Raw genomic sequence first — 16362 nt, 5'->3', positions numbered from 1 at the left:
GTCACCGTCTTAATACCCAAATAGGAAGTTTCGTGAGTTGCGTTAGCATCGGACTTGTCAGCCCCACTCGGACATAGCAATCTCATCTTCGATTAGAAATTATCAGGAAATGTCCGTTGTAATTGTGATTGTGATGAGTGGCTATGTACGTTATACAAACTGTTTAGTTCGTCTTGGCAGCGACTGATCATGAGATCAAGCTTTGATAAAACGTCACAAGTAAAATGGATCTTCTTTTGTTTTCCTTATCTGGAGTTTAGAATCGGAGAAAACTCCCAACGGCTTTTTCACCACAGAATATAAATAAATATCTTGCTCCCAAATGGCTTTTGACATTTCTTCAGCATATCTCCACCACGGACCACGCAGTACCGTAAACATGCTCGACATAATATCCCACGTCCCCGCGCCCTTAACCAAAGCGCTTTACATCCCCAAACATGACGACACAGCCTCCCATTTCGCGATCTACGACATCTCGAAGGAATATTCCGAAAAAGTGGGTGTTCATCCCATGGGCTCGGAGAGTTACAAGGTGGAGCTATGCCTTCTTCGAAAGCCTAGCGGGTATCATGCCGGTGACAACGCTCGGTTCCTGGTAGACGTCGACGCTAGTGTTTCTATTACTGAGAGGGTTATGGGTCGAGACCCTTTGGATGCGGAGGTGTAAGTTTGATGAGTGTGGGGATGAAAGCTTATACTGATAAGATTGGTAGATCATCGCCGATTAATGGGGATGGGAGTGTTACGTTGCAGATACACTCGGGAGGTTCCTCTAGTGAACTTATAGCACGGGAATGTTACCCTCTGCCGGAGAAGGAAACGAAAAAGAGAATCATCCGATACCCATACATGAGCATAGATCGAGACTCCGGAAATTCTCCTCGCCATTTTGATTGGCAAGTTCACCCAGCGGAGAAGGGACCTTTGCGCTATGAACTGGTGGATAGGGAACGACAAGGCGATGACGATGGTTCGATACTAGCGATCTATCATCACCAGGGCTTTGAGAGCGATCTACCTACATCTTACAGCCACGGAGTTCTCCTTCTTCCAGTTGACTCTACGCCAATATTTGATATCACTGTTGTATCGAGTCTTATGGCTCTTGTAGCTACGATTCGCAAGCAACCGGCGGCGAGGAAACGATCACGCTTTCGGTCTTTGATGGCGTCTTTATGAGGGTGACTTTGATGCGAGGGGACGGTATGAGAGAATAACACCCATGGCCGTGGAGGCTTAGATTGCAGTAATCAGATAATACATTTGGAATCAATGTATCAGTTCAACAGACTCACTTTCCCAGCCGCGAGCCCGCGAGATGTCTTATCCAACAACGAACTCTCCATTTCACTCAACTTCTCCGCTAGCCCAAGGCGTCTGCGTGACTGAACCTCCCAGTCTTCAAGAGTCTTCAAACTCCCATGGGGACCAAAACCATAATACTTCTCCGCCGCTGCAGACCATGGTTCGTCCCCGGAGATAAATTTGGTCCACGACTCGCGCATCGCCTGACCAACCCGCTCAGCACTAGGCGCGAAACTCAGATCAAAGCCGCCAAACAAGAGAACGAGGTCGACGGCGTGATGAGCTCCGCTTGACGGCTGCCATGGATTTGCTTCGTCTATCAGACATCTGAAAGCATACTTGTTCGCGTCCTTGAAGGCTTTCTCGAGGAGCTGCACTGGTAGCAGGTACTTGTAGTCGTTAATAAAGTCCAATGCCCCAGTTTTGCAAGATGAAGGCCGGTCGGGGTAAATATGATACAGCTTCTTGAGCTCGTCGCCATATTGCTCCGAAGCATCAAAGGCCTTCGCTATGTCGTCTGGGTCCGTTGCCCATACTCCAGCTTGGTAAATAGCTCCCTGTCCACTCATCAGTACAGTCAATCCCAAAGTTGTGAGTTCACTAACCTCTTTCGTCACGTCGCTGAGGAGTAATCTCTCTGCACAGCCCGTCTTGGTCTGCCAAGCATTGAAGGATTCTTCCCATTCGAGGAAAAATGATTGCAGACCAGATCTTCTGACTGCCTCGACAACCTGACTTGCAGATGCCGTTTCCAGATCGAGCGTTTGATCCAGTTCCTTCAGCTTCGCGGAAATCGTTTCCCGAAAACTTACTACCATTTGCCGAGGCTGAGGAGGAGATAAGAATAGTGAGCCGGATGATAGAATGACTTGCCGCACGCGTGCGTTTGCAACGAGGTGGGCGTGACAATAGATAGCACCCGCACTCTCACCCGCTAGAGTAATCATATTCTGCACGTTTTGTTAGCAGATTGCTCTTCTAGGCTTGAGATGTTGGAGTACCGGATCACCGCCAAAGCCAGCGATATGTTCCTGAACCCACTGCAAAGCTAGTTCTTGATCACGAAGAGCTAGGTTCGGAGGCCCTTGTCCATTACCAAGAGCAAAGACATTGAGTCGGTACTGAACGGATACCACGATTATGGGCTTCCCCAATCGGGGGGAATCAGCTACTATTTTACTCATGTCTGGTGGAATATGTCAGCACATGCCATCATTGGAGCTGTATCCATACCGCAGACTCCAGATGCAGCGCTTCCAAACGTCACGGCTTGTGAGCCTCCTGTTCTTCATTTAGCTTCTATTGATACCGCCTCGATAACGACCTTACCATGTATCCAGACCAAGACGGGTAAATCGGAGTTTCTCAAGTCAGGACCTCTGTCCGGCAATACGACGTCTAGATTAGTGCATTTGAACTCATCCTCCGGTTCATCTGGGAACGTATGTTCCGGAGGGATGCGTAGCAAGTGTCCAACATCGACAGCGACTTGCGGACATCGAGGTCTGGTGGTTTCAGTCATTTTATGCTTCAAATTACTGGAATTGTGGTGCCATACCCAAAGTTGGTGCAGTCGAGAAATCTGGGATATCTCTCCAGTTTCTCGGGCGCAGCGAATCGGCGCGGGATACGGCCATACGGAATGCCTCGAAATTGAATCACGTCCGAGGTCCGGAGGCCGGTCAGTGTGGCATTCAATGATTCGTGAGAAATGGTTGCTGTCATATTGTCTCTCGGTAACCAGGATCGAAGTTGATGTTGTGTAGTGTCTTTGCTGGGTGGAGTGGGTGTCAATGAGCCATATCCGAGGTGGGTTTCCCGAGAGAGGGGTCTCCGGGTCATGTGGGGTCAACACCGCGACTCCATTTTGGAGCACCGCCGATACATCAGAAAGTTACTGAAGATGGCTTATGAATACGTATAATAGCTTGAAGGCGGAAATGGCTATTGTGACAAAGTAGATACTCACAGATGGCTTCATAGTAAATCCAAGAAAAGATAATGATGGATCAAAGACTAACTTCAACAACGTTTTGAGCTCTATATCGGAGAAAGAAAACTCCAGTGGTCTAGTTATTCTACCTGCATTCTATAGACATAACTCCGTATATATGTCCATCTAACGCTTGCTCCTGTTTTCCTCCTCGCCTCGGTGCCTTATCATCTAATTCGGATACGATCTCAAAGGAAAGAAACCTTCCGGCATAGGGTCAACATGCCAAAGCCTATCCGACCCTGCCCCAAACGCATCTGCCCACTCCTTTCTCAGACTCTCGGGTAAATCCCATCCCAACTCATCATCTCGAAGCCTCATCCTGACCAAATGTCTCTTCTCGGCAACTTCATCACCATCCCTGAAGCTATCACGTTTATGAAGAATGAAGAGATTGTTAATGAAGTGAATATCACCGGGTCTCGTTTCAATCTCCAACTGAACCTTTCTAGCTGCGCGTTCAATGTCTTCCAGCGCTTTGAGCTGTTTCATGGAGATTCGCGGTAGATGAGCTGGGCGCGGATGGATCGCGTTGCCGATTAGAGGGACTCGGCCGAAGTTAAGCATGATTCTGTTGCGGTGGTAATAGAAAATCGGTCTCGGGTAACCTTCCTGGCTGGATGGTGTCTATCAGAGATCTTTCTGAGCACAAAGATGAGTTGGGGCTGACTTACTTTGCAAATACCCATTTCGGCTGGGAAAGCTGGCGTATAGATTCTGGGTGGTATCGATTAAGGATGTTGTATACCGCATAACCTGAAGCGATGATACATCTCCCGCCGGATGCTGCAGTGCTCCTTGTCAGCCAGCTGACAATGTCTCCGGACTCCTCGTTGTGAAACATCTGTGGGATTGTCTATCAGCCACGGACTCAAACTTGGAAAGTCCCACTTACGATTTCTGATGTCGAGTGGCGATGATGCTGACTAGAAACATTAGAAGAGTTGTCGGCCAGGATGTGAACTTCAGTCAAACCGAACTTTGTCAGCGCTCATGTGCAGTATCCCGTTGGTGTACCTTACCCAACATGTTGCCCGTCTTATCTTGTCGACCTCGAAGGTTGGCGATGTACGACTGAATTCCCAGGTATACCATCGTCAAATCCTCAGCGGAGTAGTCTAAAGGGTTTAAACCTCGGACCAGACCGAAACCCTTCCCCTCATGGATATCTAGTCGTATGCGATCGAGGGTCTTGCCGACTGTCGGAAGTGGGAAGTTCTGTCGGCAGATCAAGTCTCCGTCCAGGCCGAGGGCTATTACTAAATCAGATCCTCCTTAGTACAATGTTTTCAGAGAACTTACCTTTGAAGTGCGAAAGCGCACTTTCGATCTCTTCGACTTCCTGGGAGCTGAGATGGTATACGTAGTCTGACTCGTCAGAGAACTGAGTACCGTGCCAGGCACCGGGGAGATCGATTGATTGAGGGAATGATCTGGTTCCGTAACACAATTCCATAGTGTTGGGCATTATAGGCCTTGAGGGCCTGTTGCTAGGAATACGATAGGTCTTATTGAAGACGGTAAGGTATACTGCTAGAAGAGTGTCTGAAAAGATGAAAGCTCAAGACATCGAAAGGAACGAACAGCTGATATATATCATTCCTACCATGTAACATTGGAGTTATATGCCTATTTTCTTGTTTCAGCTTCGGCACGACAGCCATAGATGCATGACAGAAGGAGAACAGTGGTGATTCATTCGAAAAGCCTCGCGATCATCATACATCAAGGCCATCAACCTCAGTGGTGCCAGCACTCAAAGCCCAACCCCTATCACAACCTCTCATCTCCTCAAATGATTCCATCTGGAATGATCACTTTTTTCGTCACGGCCTGCATCGCGAGGTACTTGGTCCTTGCTTCTGGTGTTACACAAGCCAATCCTGAGGGACCGACACCAAAGGAATAAGCGCTTCCCCTCTCGGCGTCCCTCCGCGTGTGATTTTACTGGCTCGGGGGTCTTGCTGTGCATCTTCCCGTTTCATAATGCACATGGATGCCCTTGTAGCACATCAATGACAAAGTGATAGTTGACGCGAGAAGGAAGAGATAAGAAATGAGACAACATAGGAAAAAGAAAGCATAGTCTTGTCTGTCACCATTCTGACGCTAGAAAAGTTCGCGGCCTTGTTATTATCGGGGAGACTTGTGCGTAGTTTGCTCATAGTTACATCATAGCCGCCCAAGGCCTGTGAGGGACCCTGGGATGTACATAGGTGCACATGCAAAAGCACTTCCATGATTGGACTATGCATATTTAGGACTTTCGATCCCTAGAACACGTTTGTCACTATATTCAATCTAGTGAGGAAGTGTGACAGTCTGTCTCAGTATAGACAAAAGATTACTGAACGGAACTAGCCATACGAATGAGTTTTGATTTCTCATTTCCACTGCACTTCAGAACTCGTCGCCTAGTAAAAAATAGAAAAGGGTTAAGGGAGTAGGGCAAGACATCATAATCAGTGGTCCGTATGTTCATAGGTTCGCCAACGAGTATGAGTCTTGGCAGGATCCCAATCTCACGACCCCATAGATATAAGATAATCGGCCCCAACGTCTGACCACTTTTCCTTGGCCGTTTAGCTTATTTCCTCGCGTCTGAGTGCCGTGATGTCTTGGCGAGACAGTATGCTGCCAAGTCTTGATTTTTCCACTTTCCTGAGCTTCTATGTCATAGTCTACGTCTCATAGGATATGGTAGTTGGCGCGGTCAATGACCTAACGTTAGATTATATGCTTAATTTTCTGGTCCAATCAGCGCATTACTTGGTGATGACAGATTACAAGCGTTTAACCTTATGGCTGGGAAATATCCCTATAGCTGTCGGGTATAAGCGCGTGCAACACCGCGGCCATGGATGCGGATATGTACCGCGGATGAAAACAGGGAGAGCCCTGTATGTTAGCATCATTTTTTACAGGATACTCACCGTTATACGATTGTATCTCGCGATGTCTGAATCATGCCAGGCCGATGCTTTTCCCTCGAACGCAACGTCGCATTCGTGTACACAAAGCCTATCTCGAAACTAAACTCACCATACTTCTAAACACGCTTATTCAAACACAAAACTGACCTTGGAACCCTAGTGACGTTTCCCTCAGTGAGGCTCTTTCTCTGCCAAAAGTCAAACCTGAAACATGAACCGGAAACATTCCCGATTTGCCAAGCACGGCATATCGCGCTACTCCGGATAATCGGCCTTCTACGCTCCACCTGTCAACCCAGGGGCCAGGTCCACACGCGTAATTCGTGCCAATCATGAGGAAAGGAACCCGCGTACGGAGTGTAGACGGTGGCATTTGGCTTAATGGGGCTTCAAGTCACCCTTCTCATTAAACTCGATGCTCGTTGACAGTCTGGGCACCAGCCGTGATTGGAGGATAATCGTGTTCCGTAAAATACAGAGAATAGAGTCTTTTCTGGAAACATAGAATTCGGATATAACGGGTGACCGCTTGGCTGGGCATTCAAGATTCGGGGAATATATAAGCATATAGGTAGCGTGGAAGAAGAGGAGTAGTACACACACAAGATCATCACATTCCTTTTGCCGGTCAAAGGTTACTCTTTCACTAAGTACATTCGTTTATTTCGTCACTCATTACACTCTTCTCTCTTCAAAATGACCAAGCTCAGCTTCGCTCTCCTCGCTGCCCTGGCCGGCAGCGCCATCGCCGTCCCCGCCCCAGCAGTAACCCAAGCCCCGGACGTCCACGCCTACGCCAAGCGCGCCACGTCCTGCACATTCTCCGGCTCCGACGGTGCCTCCAAGGCCAGCAAGTCGCAGGCCGCGTGCGCCACCATCGTACTCAACAACGTCGCCGTCCCCAGCGGCGAGACCCTGGACCTCAGCAAGCTCAAGGACAACACCAAGGTCATCTTCAAGGGAACTACTACCTGGGGGTACAAGGAGTGGAAGGGTCCTCTGATGAAGATCTCGGGAAACAAGATCACCGTTGAGGGCTCTGGTGCTGTGCTTAACGCTGGTGGTGAGAAGTATTGGGATGGAAAGGGAGGAAACAGTGGCATTACGAAGCCCAAGTTCTTTGCGGCGCATAAGCTTACTGACTCCAAGATTAACAATCTTTATGTCAAGAACACTCCTGTTCAGGCTGTGAGCATCAATGGTGTTAATGGTCTTACTATCAACCAGTTCACTCTTGATAACAAGGATGGTGACTCCAAGGGCGGTCACAACACTGATGCTTTTGATATCGGTTCTTCCACTGGTGTCACCATCACCGGTGCTAAGGTTTACAACCAGGACGATTGTGTTGCCGTCAACTCCGGAAAGGTCAGCCACTCTTAAACCTCTCCAAGAACAACTCACTGACTTCAACAGAACATCATCTTCCAAAACGGCTACTGCCACGGCGGCCACGGTCTCTCCATCGGCAGTGTCGGCGGCCGCGACGACAACATCGTCGACAACGTGCAATTCCTCAACTCCCAAGTCGTCAACTCCGCCAACGGCATCCGCGTCAAGACCATGAAGAACACCACCGGCAAGGTCAACAAGGTCACATACTCCGACATCACCCTCTCCGGCATCACCAAGTACGGCATCCTCATCGAGCAGAACTACGACGGCGGTGATCTCCACGGCGAGCCCACCAGCGGTCTCCCCATCACCGGCCTCACCCTCAAGAACATCAAGGGCAAGAATGGTGTTTCGTCCAGCGGCAAGAATGCTGCTATTGTCTGTGGAAGCTCGGGCTGCAAGGACTGGACTTGGCAGAATGTTCAGGTCACTGGTGGTAAGAAGTATGATAGCTGCAAGAACGTTCCCAGCGTCGCTTCTTGTTAAATCGTGACTTTTTGAGTCAGGAGTCGGTTGTCTTCCATCAGCTCATTCTGTGTGTGAGCCTGGTATTGGAAGCTTCTGGAAACCCCATTAATTTTCAACTCACGTCGGCACTCTATACCCCGATGGCGTTGACACTTGATCTTTGTGTACATATATAGCATCAAACTTTAAACAATCTATTCATCAATTTCTGATACGTAACCCTTTGCTCTAAAGCGCCCGGTGAAACCGAAAGAAGGGAGAGGAAAAGTCCAACGGGCGAGGTCAATTCCAAACCACATCCTCTAGCTGATACTCCAGTAGTGGAAACTACCCATTTGCCAGGCTTGCCTCAACCGCAGAGATCGCTCTCTCGATCAGTGCAAAATTTGTGGCGGTAAGGGGAATGCTTGCGTCTTCCTCACTATAAGCCTGCCACAACAACTGCGCTCTGTAGCACCATTGGAAATGCTCCATGAACTCCTCACGGCTGTAAACCCTCTCCATTCCGTTTTCTCTGCTCGGCTGCATTGGGGGTCCGCGCATGCATCCTTTGCACGCAATCCCAGACTCGGTCTTTCCGTTATCCGGGTCCACGTAGGGTACTGCGCATACCACCATGTAATTGAACTGGGCCAAGCTCTCCCACGAGCGTGACCTTCTTCCTCCATCGAGGTGCTTGAATCTACTGTATTCTACGATATCTTGCCTCTAGCCTTTCAAGCCGACGCCGTAATCCTTGACCCAGGACTGGGTAGGTATCGCTCTTCCTGAAGCTAGCCACTCTGCCAAAGTGTTCAATCGTACAAACCTGGAAACGCCGAGTCTGTGGTCTAGGCCGCTATCATTTCGTTCGCCAGTCTCAACGCAAGTATGGCAAAGCCGCAGCCATTCAGGGATGCTGATGAGCATGGCGGATTCCTCGCAGACGTTACACCGCATTGTGGTGATCAGGACCCAAAAGTCAATGACAAGCACGCGCTGCGCATGTTGTGTACCGAGGATCGCCTGGTACAGAGGAAGGGCCTTGGTGATGTCCCCGTATGCCAGGGACCTGGCTATTATTCCCCGCAGCTGCAAGTTCACTTGTCGAAGATTGAAGAGAGACTGCACGTCGCACCGTAGGAGGATACGATCGAGGGGGTTGGGAAACGGTCCCAGGAAGTCGAGGACGGGGTCTTCGGCTGGGCTGTGTATCGTGCCGGGAAGATACTGCTCAGTGAAGCGCGAATAGCCGATGACTTCGAAGATTTAATGGGCGTCTGCGGTATTAAATTCGAATGCGGTGCTCATTTTGGCTAGAAATGTTAATAGTTGAGATGATGGTTATGATGATGGAAGAAGAAAAAGGCATCCAGGCGTATGAGAATGGAGGAAGGAAGAGAGGCGCTTGTAGTCAAAGCAGGAGAGATCGCGGTAGGACTGCCTATTTATCATAAAGTAATAAAAGATTAGTTACAACAAAGTAATTCTAATCTAAGTATCTCTAAGCTTCAGCCTTGCCTCTTCACTCCTGGAGATATACACTAAGTCATAAAAGCAAGATATATAAACTCTACTACCGTAAAGACTTAGTAAAATAGAATGGGGCTATAGAGCCGATTTTGTTTACCTTGGCTAATCAATCTTAAGATTGATCAGATCTGTCACTATATTATCCACAGCCCTGTTCCATTTTACTAAGTCTTCACGGTATTCTAATCCTCTATAAAGCACCCGGCAGAATCTCCGTAATATTACTCTTTGCCAACTCCCTCGTCGCATCCAAAACCTCCACCATCCTCCCCCTCGCCTCTACATTCCTCTCACTCTCCATATCAGCCATCCCCATATGCTCCAACGTCACACAAATCAACGACTCCATAAGCCGCTGCGCAAGTTCACCCGCGTAACCTTGTTCGTAAAACGCCGGTGTTTCATTGACTTCCAATAACCACGCTGTTCCTTTTGAATCGGTCAGGAAGTCAATGGCGAAGAGCTCAAAGCACTTGTCCAGTGGCGTGAACTTATCAGCCATTGTGTGAGCGGCTGCGCGGAGTAGCTCTCCCGAGATTTGACAAGCTTGATCGAAGATGCTCTTCTTCCAGTCACCGGGGAGTAGATCATCGTCGATCTTCCAAAAGTCTCTCATGGATTCTTTGCTGGTGAACTCTTCTTCGTCTTGGAGCGCGGTGTTGGTCAAGGATGATTTGAGAGTGGGGTTCTTCCACGGAGGCTCGTAGTCGTCAAGTGCTAGTAAAGCGAGCATTTCGTTGAAGACGTGTACTTTTAGACGGCCGACGGAGAGAACGTAGGCTCTAACATGCCACTTTCGACCATCGATAGGTGGGATGTTAACGATGTATTGCTGTGCGACAAATTCCCGGAGAAGTGCAGATGGAATGCGCTCATGTTCGTCGATGACCAGATCCTGTATCTTGTTGCTTCCCTGGATGGAGAGTTTTCCGGTTGCTGTGATAAGGGCGTCTAGCGAATCAAGTCCAGGTGCCGACAGACTTGGCTTGAAACCCTCAGCGCTATCGTCGCTTTCGAACTTGGTATCCGGCGTTTCAGCGTCATCTTCGCTCTCTTCATCCTCTTCAGAGATGTCGGCAGCGAGTTCAAGATTACCCGCCAATTCATCAATGGTACTGAATATCCGAATCCCATGGCCGCAATCAATCATGGCAGGTTTCAAAATCCACCAATCTCGTTCCGACGAGTCCTTTGCTTCGTTGTCCTCAAGAGAGTACAGAAGTGTCAAATCATCCGCTGCAGCCAGTGCATCCTCAACATATTCGCTATAGTCGAGGGACAACTTCACGGTCGCGGGACTATGACCTTTAAGCACGCTTTCGGGTCTTTTGGTGATCCAATAATCCACGACACTTGCCATGTGATCTTTTCGAGCCAACGCATCGCTGTTGGGATAGGCGTTGAGGAGTCCATGTTTGGATCTGTTCAGTACTGCAAAGTGATGATTAAGCTCCCATCCGTTGAGAAGCTGATATACAGTATCCGCATCCTCAGGAATATCGGTGAATTTCTCATGACAGATGGCATCTGGGACATGTCGCTTGATGCATTCTTGTACATGGCCATCCAGCCAAGGATTGGCGCTGTGGACGTAAACGTGCATTTTTAATCGGGCTTGGATGATATCTCAGCGAGTGATGAAGCCTTCTTCTGGAGGGAGGGCAGCTTCACGAGGAATTGGTAGGCGACTTAGTCTCGATTCCATAGAGTCGATAATAATTATTCTAGGAACAATCACCAAGTACGTACTTGATTGATGAGAGGGTTCCGTTTCCAAAACAAGACCAGAGCCAAGAGGTGCCTTTTAAACACCATGCTCACGGTCCTTTTGAAGAAAATATTTGAAAAGTGATTGCCAAGAGAACAATTCATGGTATTTACTAAGATTCTCCACTCAATCAAACATTTTGTTGATGTTCTATTGGGCGTTGCGTTGTTAAACGTAAGCAACATCATGAAGTTCATGATATTCTTTAAAATGCATGATCGGCGTTGCGCTCACCGTTTCTTGTCAGGGGTCATGCCAGGGCCCAAATCGAGATCACTGATCGCTTTGACATGATTTCAATGGCCCATTTGAGTTAATACTTAGACGTAAAACTTTTTTCTTGTGCGCTCATGAGTCGCTTGTCATGTTCTTGGTGACGTGATTTGAGACGTTGATTCTTGGCGCTCATGTTCAAGTATTTTGTTTTTCCTAAGTCTAACTAATTTTATCCCTCTCAACTTTTCGTCTATTGCAAATTGTAGACGTCAATTTATGACGAAATAACGAAATCTAATTTTTTATCTTCAAGGCCGTGATTCTGCAGCGGCATCGAATTCATCATGACAGCATGCTACTTCTCAACCCAACCCTCAACAAAGTAAAATGTCCCATTGAACCCCAGTCGCTTGAGTCCTATTCATTTTCGACGCCTCATTTGGTCGTATCAGAACATCTTTAGATGCGCTTCTCTTTCTCGATCGATCGGAAATTGTCGTCGCATCGATGCCCGAAATGTTGGCCTGCAATCATTTCTTGTACCTGAAAACCTGAACAGAGCCTCGTGGTAGCCGTCAAGGTCTCCGGTATCCTCAGAATCGGAGGTTTCCGACTCGTCGTCTTCTTCCAGATCCAGAAATTGCTTCTCAACTTCAGTAGATGTAGAAGCATCGGCGACAGGGCATGGCTGTCTAGGCTTTGATATTTGGCACACTTCGTCGTCTCTCCTTTTCTCCTCAAAGGGCGACTCCCTTCGATTAGGGAGCTTGGAGAGCCAATTTTGGACTTTTCCTTGCGGCTTCTGTTGGCTGGGATGGACTACTTGGCGAGTTTTTCTGACGCAACTATCGAAATAGCTGGTAGAGTTGCCTTGCGGTTTTGTCATGACGTATGACGTTGAGAACATACGAAGTGTCGGTGATACATCACTGTAGGGCGACTCGACGAGACCAGGGCTTGTAGGCGTCCGTGATGAACCCATGGAGAAGCTTCGTTTGTGATAAGACCGAGAAGCATCGTCGGCGCATTCGTGGAGTGTGAACAATTGCCTGTTGTATTCAGGCTCAATCATTGTGACAATGTGAGGTAGTGGCCGCTTATTACGCAAGGACGATGTGCGTCGCGGAAACTTGAGAGGAGCTGGCATGTCCTCGCTAGAAGGGGGGTAAAAGCTCTGATTTCTCATTGTGACAAGGTAAAGAATGACGATATTTGTCATAGAACAACAATGAATCCTTCCAAGACTTTAAGTATGCAGATGACGTCTCGGAGTACCCGTTATGAATTACATTAAAAAGCTTATCCCAGTGTCTGACCGCAATGACAGCTGGCACATTACCAAGCCGAGCGACTACTGCCGGGCTGAGCTAGCCTTGGTGAAACCACTTTTGCTATCAAAGCGCGGATAGCGACATGTTAAGGACATTTTTAGCGCACCCTGATATGTCAATTTACGCTGCATAAACGCCACGCTACCACTAAGCTCGGCGCAAGCTGATCTGTGAGCCGTCCCAGAACCGCGGATTGTTTCACCTCGTGACCGCGATACGCGGGTTGTATTGTCAAGGAGAGGAAGAGGCTAGGCTAATTTTAGTACGGCTTATTGATTGAATTGCGACAGATTTGCCCTTTTATAGAGGATAATTAGCAATGCAGATCGTTTCATTGAGCGAGTATTTACTCTGTATGGAAGAGAAATTGAACGGAGACCCTTTAGTATTTACTGACTCAATTTATTATACAGTTCGAACGCCCTTACTTTCCCTTACTGGTGATGTTCTGAAGCATGAACTACCTAGCTACAATCATCTATTCATCCTCGCTTCTATCAGAAACCCGGACCTCAGAGCGGGCAAGTAAACGATGTTCATTCTTCAATGAGTTTCATGTTACATTCCCATCATGACGAGAACCCTCGTACAGTCAACCCACGAGCATCGCATTCGGTCCCGGTTGACCCCGTGAAACACGATATAAAGCCTATTGCATGCTTGGCCGTGTCTCCGGGCGATCTCGTCAGCTGTAGCAGGGGAATCCTTGCCGGGGACTGGAAGCTTCTCTCCCCCCGGTAGAGACTACGTCAACTCGACATGACATTCACAAGTCGAGTCAGGATCGGATGACTCTTACGTGGATGCTTCTTCGGAGAGTTCATTCCAAGATTTATCTATAGAATTACTTACTGGCGGAGGTTAAACTCGGGGCTGCAAATACAAATGATATGATTGCAATACTCCTTTTTCTACATGGTACGCGTGGCAGAGGCCCAGAGTGTTCCGCTAAAGCTTACACAGACAGAAATACTCACCGAGTCCATAAAGATATTTCTACATCACTGAATATCTATTTGTGTCTCTTGTTTGGTCCGCGTTTTGTTATAGCCCACATCCCGAAGTGCTACCTAAGATTCACGCTTGGCCCATCAAGTACTAGCTACCGAGCTATCATAAATCCCCCCTGATCTACCTGCCGATAGATCTGCATGCCGCGGCATACTCTTATTAATTACCAAGGCCCATTATTATGCCGATTGGGAGCCCGCAGGATGACAACCCCGGGTGCACGGGGATCCGAGATTCACCGTTTGTCATGTGGCACGGACTACAAACCTGCAGTCACGAACAGCGGATGATTGGCTAGAGATTTCTTGCTAGAGACGTTCTGGATGGTGGCTTGGTTCTAGACTGTTGGTTTTGTTGTTCTCTAGAATGGTGTGCAGCGCTGGTTAGGGGAAAGGGAACAACGGAGCAAGGTTGAGTACTCAATCCTCCAAGTCGGCAATTCTGGTCTATTATCAAGGCTCTTCTAAGTAATACAGAAAAGGAAATGCTGTGCTAAACATATGCTACAGTAGTCGCTCCTTTTGAATGCACAATGCCTCATTCGTGAGATCTTGAAGATGCTACGAGACTAATACTTCTACGGGCTTCCTTTTCCAAGCCCCGAGGGTACTGTCGTCGCATCGATGGTCGAAACTTCCGGTCAACTTTTGTAGCGGAAGCGGAAGATGAGTCCATTTGCAGCAGGCTCAAATGGTATGCGTCGAGGGTAGCTGTCGCATCCGTCGTCGTGCCATATAGCTCAGGCCTTCCGTAGTCTACATATCCGCGCGTTGGACTTGTAGGTTGGATGCTTTCGTAGCAGGTGTCTAGAAAGTCCAGGTAATTTAAGAGACCTTCGGTTCCAGGAATCGACTCTCTTGTTCGTTCAGTATCAGTCGTTGAAGAAGATTCGTCCCCGGTGCTTTCATCTAGGGCCTGCAGTACGCTTTAGGATCAACCTCTGTGATATTTGATAAGGTTGGTAGACTTACATCGACATAACTCACATCCAGCCATGGAATATCCGGGAGCTCTGAGAGCCACTGATGTACCCGTTGATCAAGGCTCTTATGATTGTTTACAAAGGTTCCAGTGATGTCATCTGGTAACATGGGACGAAGCTGCCCGCAGGCCTTCGAAAGGACAGATGATGGAGAACATATATAGAGCTGTAAATTTTGATCGTTGGCTAGTGTATCATCGGAGATGGCGTGATATGAAGATGTTGACGGCGTTTCCCAGGAGAATCTCCTCCTCTCGAGGGTTGCCGAATCCTCCCGGAGACTTTCCTGCACAGTGAATGGCTGAAAGTCGAAATTGATGCCGTCTAATGCCTCAAAGGCGCCGTTGATGGTTGCATCCATGGCCAAGGGGGTTGGTTGGTAAGACGCCTGGTCAAAAGTCCGAGGAACGGACATTGTTGAAAGCATTTGAACGCTGGAGTGACTGATGGCGGGTTGTATCTGAGAGCTCTTCTCTCGGTTTGTTGTGAATTATAAATAAGAACGTCCGGTCTTTTGGTGGTATAATGATGCCCAACTACAGGGCCTCTGCGATGGTCATAACATCAACGGTATTTCGTTCGAAGCTAAAATCTGAAACGTGTCGGAGATTGTTGACATTGAACTCACGCTTTGTTAACAAGCTTCCTCATATGTCATCCCGCAGCGTAGACTGGTCTGTTCTTGGAAATCGTCGCGAGATGGTAACCCCAACGGTCCACCTACAACCCGATAAGCGATGGAAAATCAGCCGATTCTTTCGTACAAACTAGCCCCTCGAGGAACACGAGAGATTCTAGACGGAATAAAGCCACAAAGTCTATTCTTTTCTTATTACCTGACATATTACTAACTTCACCGGATTTGAGACGTGTTTGCGTCATTAAATCGCAGGTCTAATTGGATGTCAAAGTTGACGTGGTATTCCGCTATGCCGCGATGAGAAGGTCGCGTGCTAGGATGGATGTGCCGTGGTCCGAACTCTATTTAGCCCAGCGTATAAGAGACCAATCGTCCTGGGATCTTCCCAGTTACTTTAGCTTTTGAAGCTCGTGCCATAGTTCTCGTAACTTCTTAATTCAGCAAAGGAATATTCTTGGCGTATGGTGATTTCGCCCGCACGATGAGCGAGTTATCAACACAAAGACAGGGACGGAAATCCCTTTCATGACCGACCATCAAGGTTGCCTAGCACAACAAGACCTTGACTGTTAATTACATGTTATGCCGACTACCTGATTCTAGGCCACCTCGGAACAAGTGACATGAAGTGATATGAGCTGCTTATCTCCTTGCTCCCTCAATATGGGTTTAGTACAACGGGAATGAAACCTTACACCTTGGCTTTCTGGGGAAGCTTTGCGTCAACCACCGGAACTTCCGGCCCGCTCCGGAAATCACGATACTTTGAGGTTCTAGTAGGAGTAACCGTTGAATTGCCCCGTAC

General features: G+C 48.1%; 6 protein-coding genes across 6 annotated transcripts; 2 read left to right on the top strand and 4 right to left on the bottom strand.

Annotated features, from left to right (window-relative positions):
• Positions 1 to 379: 379 nt before the first annotated feature.
• On the top strand, positions 380 to 1182 carry FTJAE_3308 (uncharacterized protein; the record flags this gene model as incomplete). The annotated part of the gene is made up of 2 exons (XM_037349591.1): positions 380 to 666; positions 717 to 1182. The coding sequence occupies 2 exons, from the start codon at positions 380 to 382 to the stop codon at positions 1180 to 1182; spliced, it is 753 nt and encodes a 250-aa protein (XP_037209700.1).
• A 98-nt stretch (positions 1183 to 1280) lies between these two features.
• Positions 1281 to 3033, bottom strand: FTJAE_3307 (carboxylesterase; the record flags this gene model as incomplete). Its single annotated transcript, XM_037349590.1, has 6 exons — positions 1281 to 1865; positions 1914 to 2258; positions 2310 to 2494; positions 2542 to 2589; positions 2638 to 2813; positions 2867 to 3033. The coding sequence occupies 6 exons, from the start codon at positions 3031 to 3033 to the stop codon at positions 1281 to 1283; spliced, it is 1506 nt and encodes a 501-aa protein (XP_037209699.1).
• Positions 3034 to 3472: 439 nt separating this feature from the next.
• FTJAE_3306 (taurine catabolism dioxygenase) lies at positions 3473 to 4769 on the bottom strand (the record flags this gene model as incomplete). The annotated part of the gene is made up of 5 exons (XM_037349589.1): positions 3473 to 3917; positions 3976 to 4145; positions 4197 to 4280; positions 4319 to 4554; positions 4604 to 4769. 5 exons carry the CDS (start codon positions 4767 to 4769, stop codon positions 3473 to 3475), a joined length of 1101 nt encoding a protein of 366 aa, XP_037209698.1.
• A 2161-nt stretch (positions 4770 to 6930) lies between these two features.
• FTJAE_3305 (polygalacturonase) lies at positions 6931 to 8115 on the top strand (the record flags this gene model as incomplete). Its single annotated transcript, XM_037349588.1, has 2 exons — positions 6931 to 7602; positions 7651 to 8115. 2 exons carry the CDS (start codon positions 6931 to 6933, stop codon positions 8113 to 8115), a joined length of 1137 nt encoding a protein of 378 aa, XP_037209697.1.
• Positions 8116 to 8805: 690 nt separating this feature from the next.
• Positions 8806 to 12779, bottom strand: FTJAE_3304 (tubulin-tyrosine ligase; the record flags this gene model as incomplete). Its single annotated transcript, XM_037349587.1, has 4 exons — positions 8806 to 9335; positions 9904 to 11192; positions 11612 to 11660; positions 12137 to 12779. 4 exons carry the CDS (start codon positions 12777 to 12779, stop codon positions 8806 to 8808), a joined length of 2511 nt encoding a protein of 836 aa, XP_037209696.1.
• Positions 12780 to 14472: 1693 nt separating this feature from the next.
• FTJAE_3303 (uncharacterized protein) lies at positions 14473 to 15332 on the bottom strand (the record flags this gene model as incomplete). Its single annotated transcript, XM_037349586.1, has 2 exons — positions 14473 to 14850; positions 14907 to 15332. 2 exons carry the CDS (start codon positions 15330 to 15332, stop codon positions 14473 to 14475), a joined length of 804 nt encoding a protein of 267 aa, XP_037209695.1.
• Between the last annotated feature and the right edge of the window lie 1030 nt (positions 15333 to 16362).

This window comes from Fusarium tjaetaba (genome assembly GCF_013396195.1).
Source record: "Fusarium tjaetaba strain NRRL 66243 chromosome Unknown NRRL66243_c0000063, whole genome shotgun sequence".
NCBI lineage: Eukaryota > Fungi > Ascomycota > Sordariomycetes > Hypocreales > Nectriaceae > Fusarium > Fusarium tjaetaba.
Note: the sequence above shows the minus strand (reverse complement) of the source record. Positions and strands in the feature narration are given on the sequence as shown.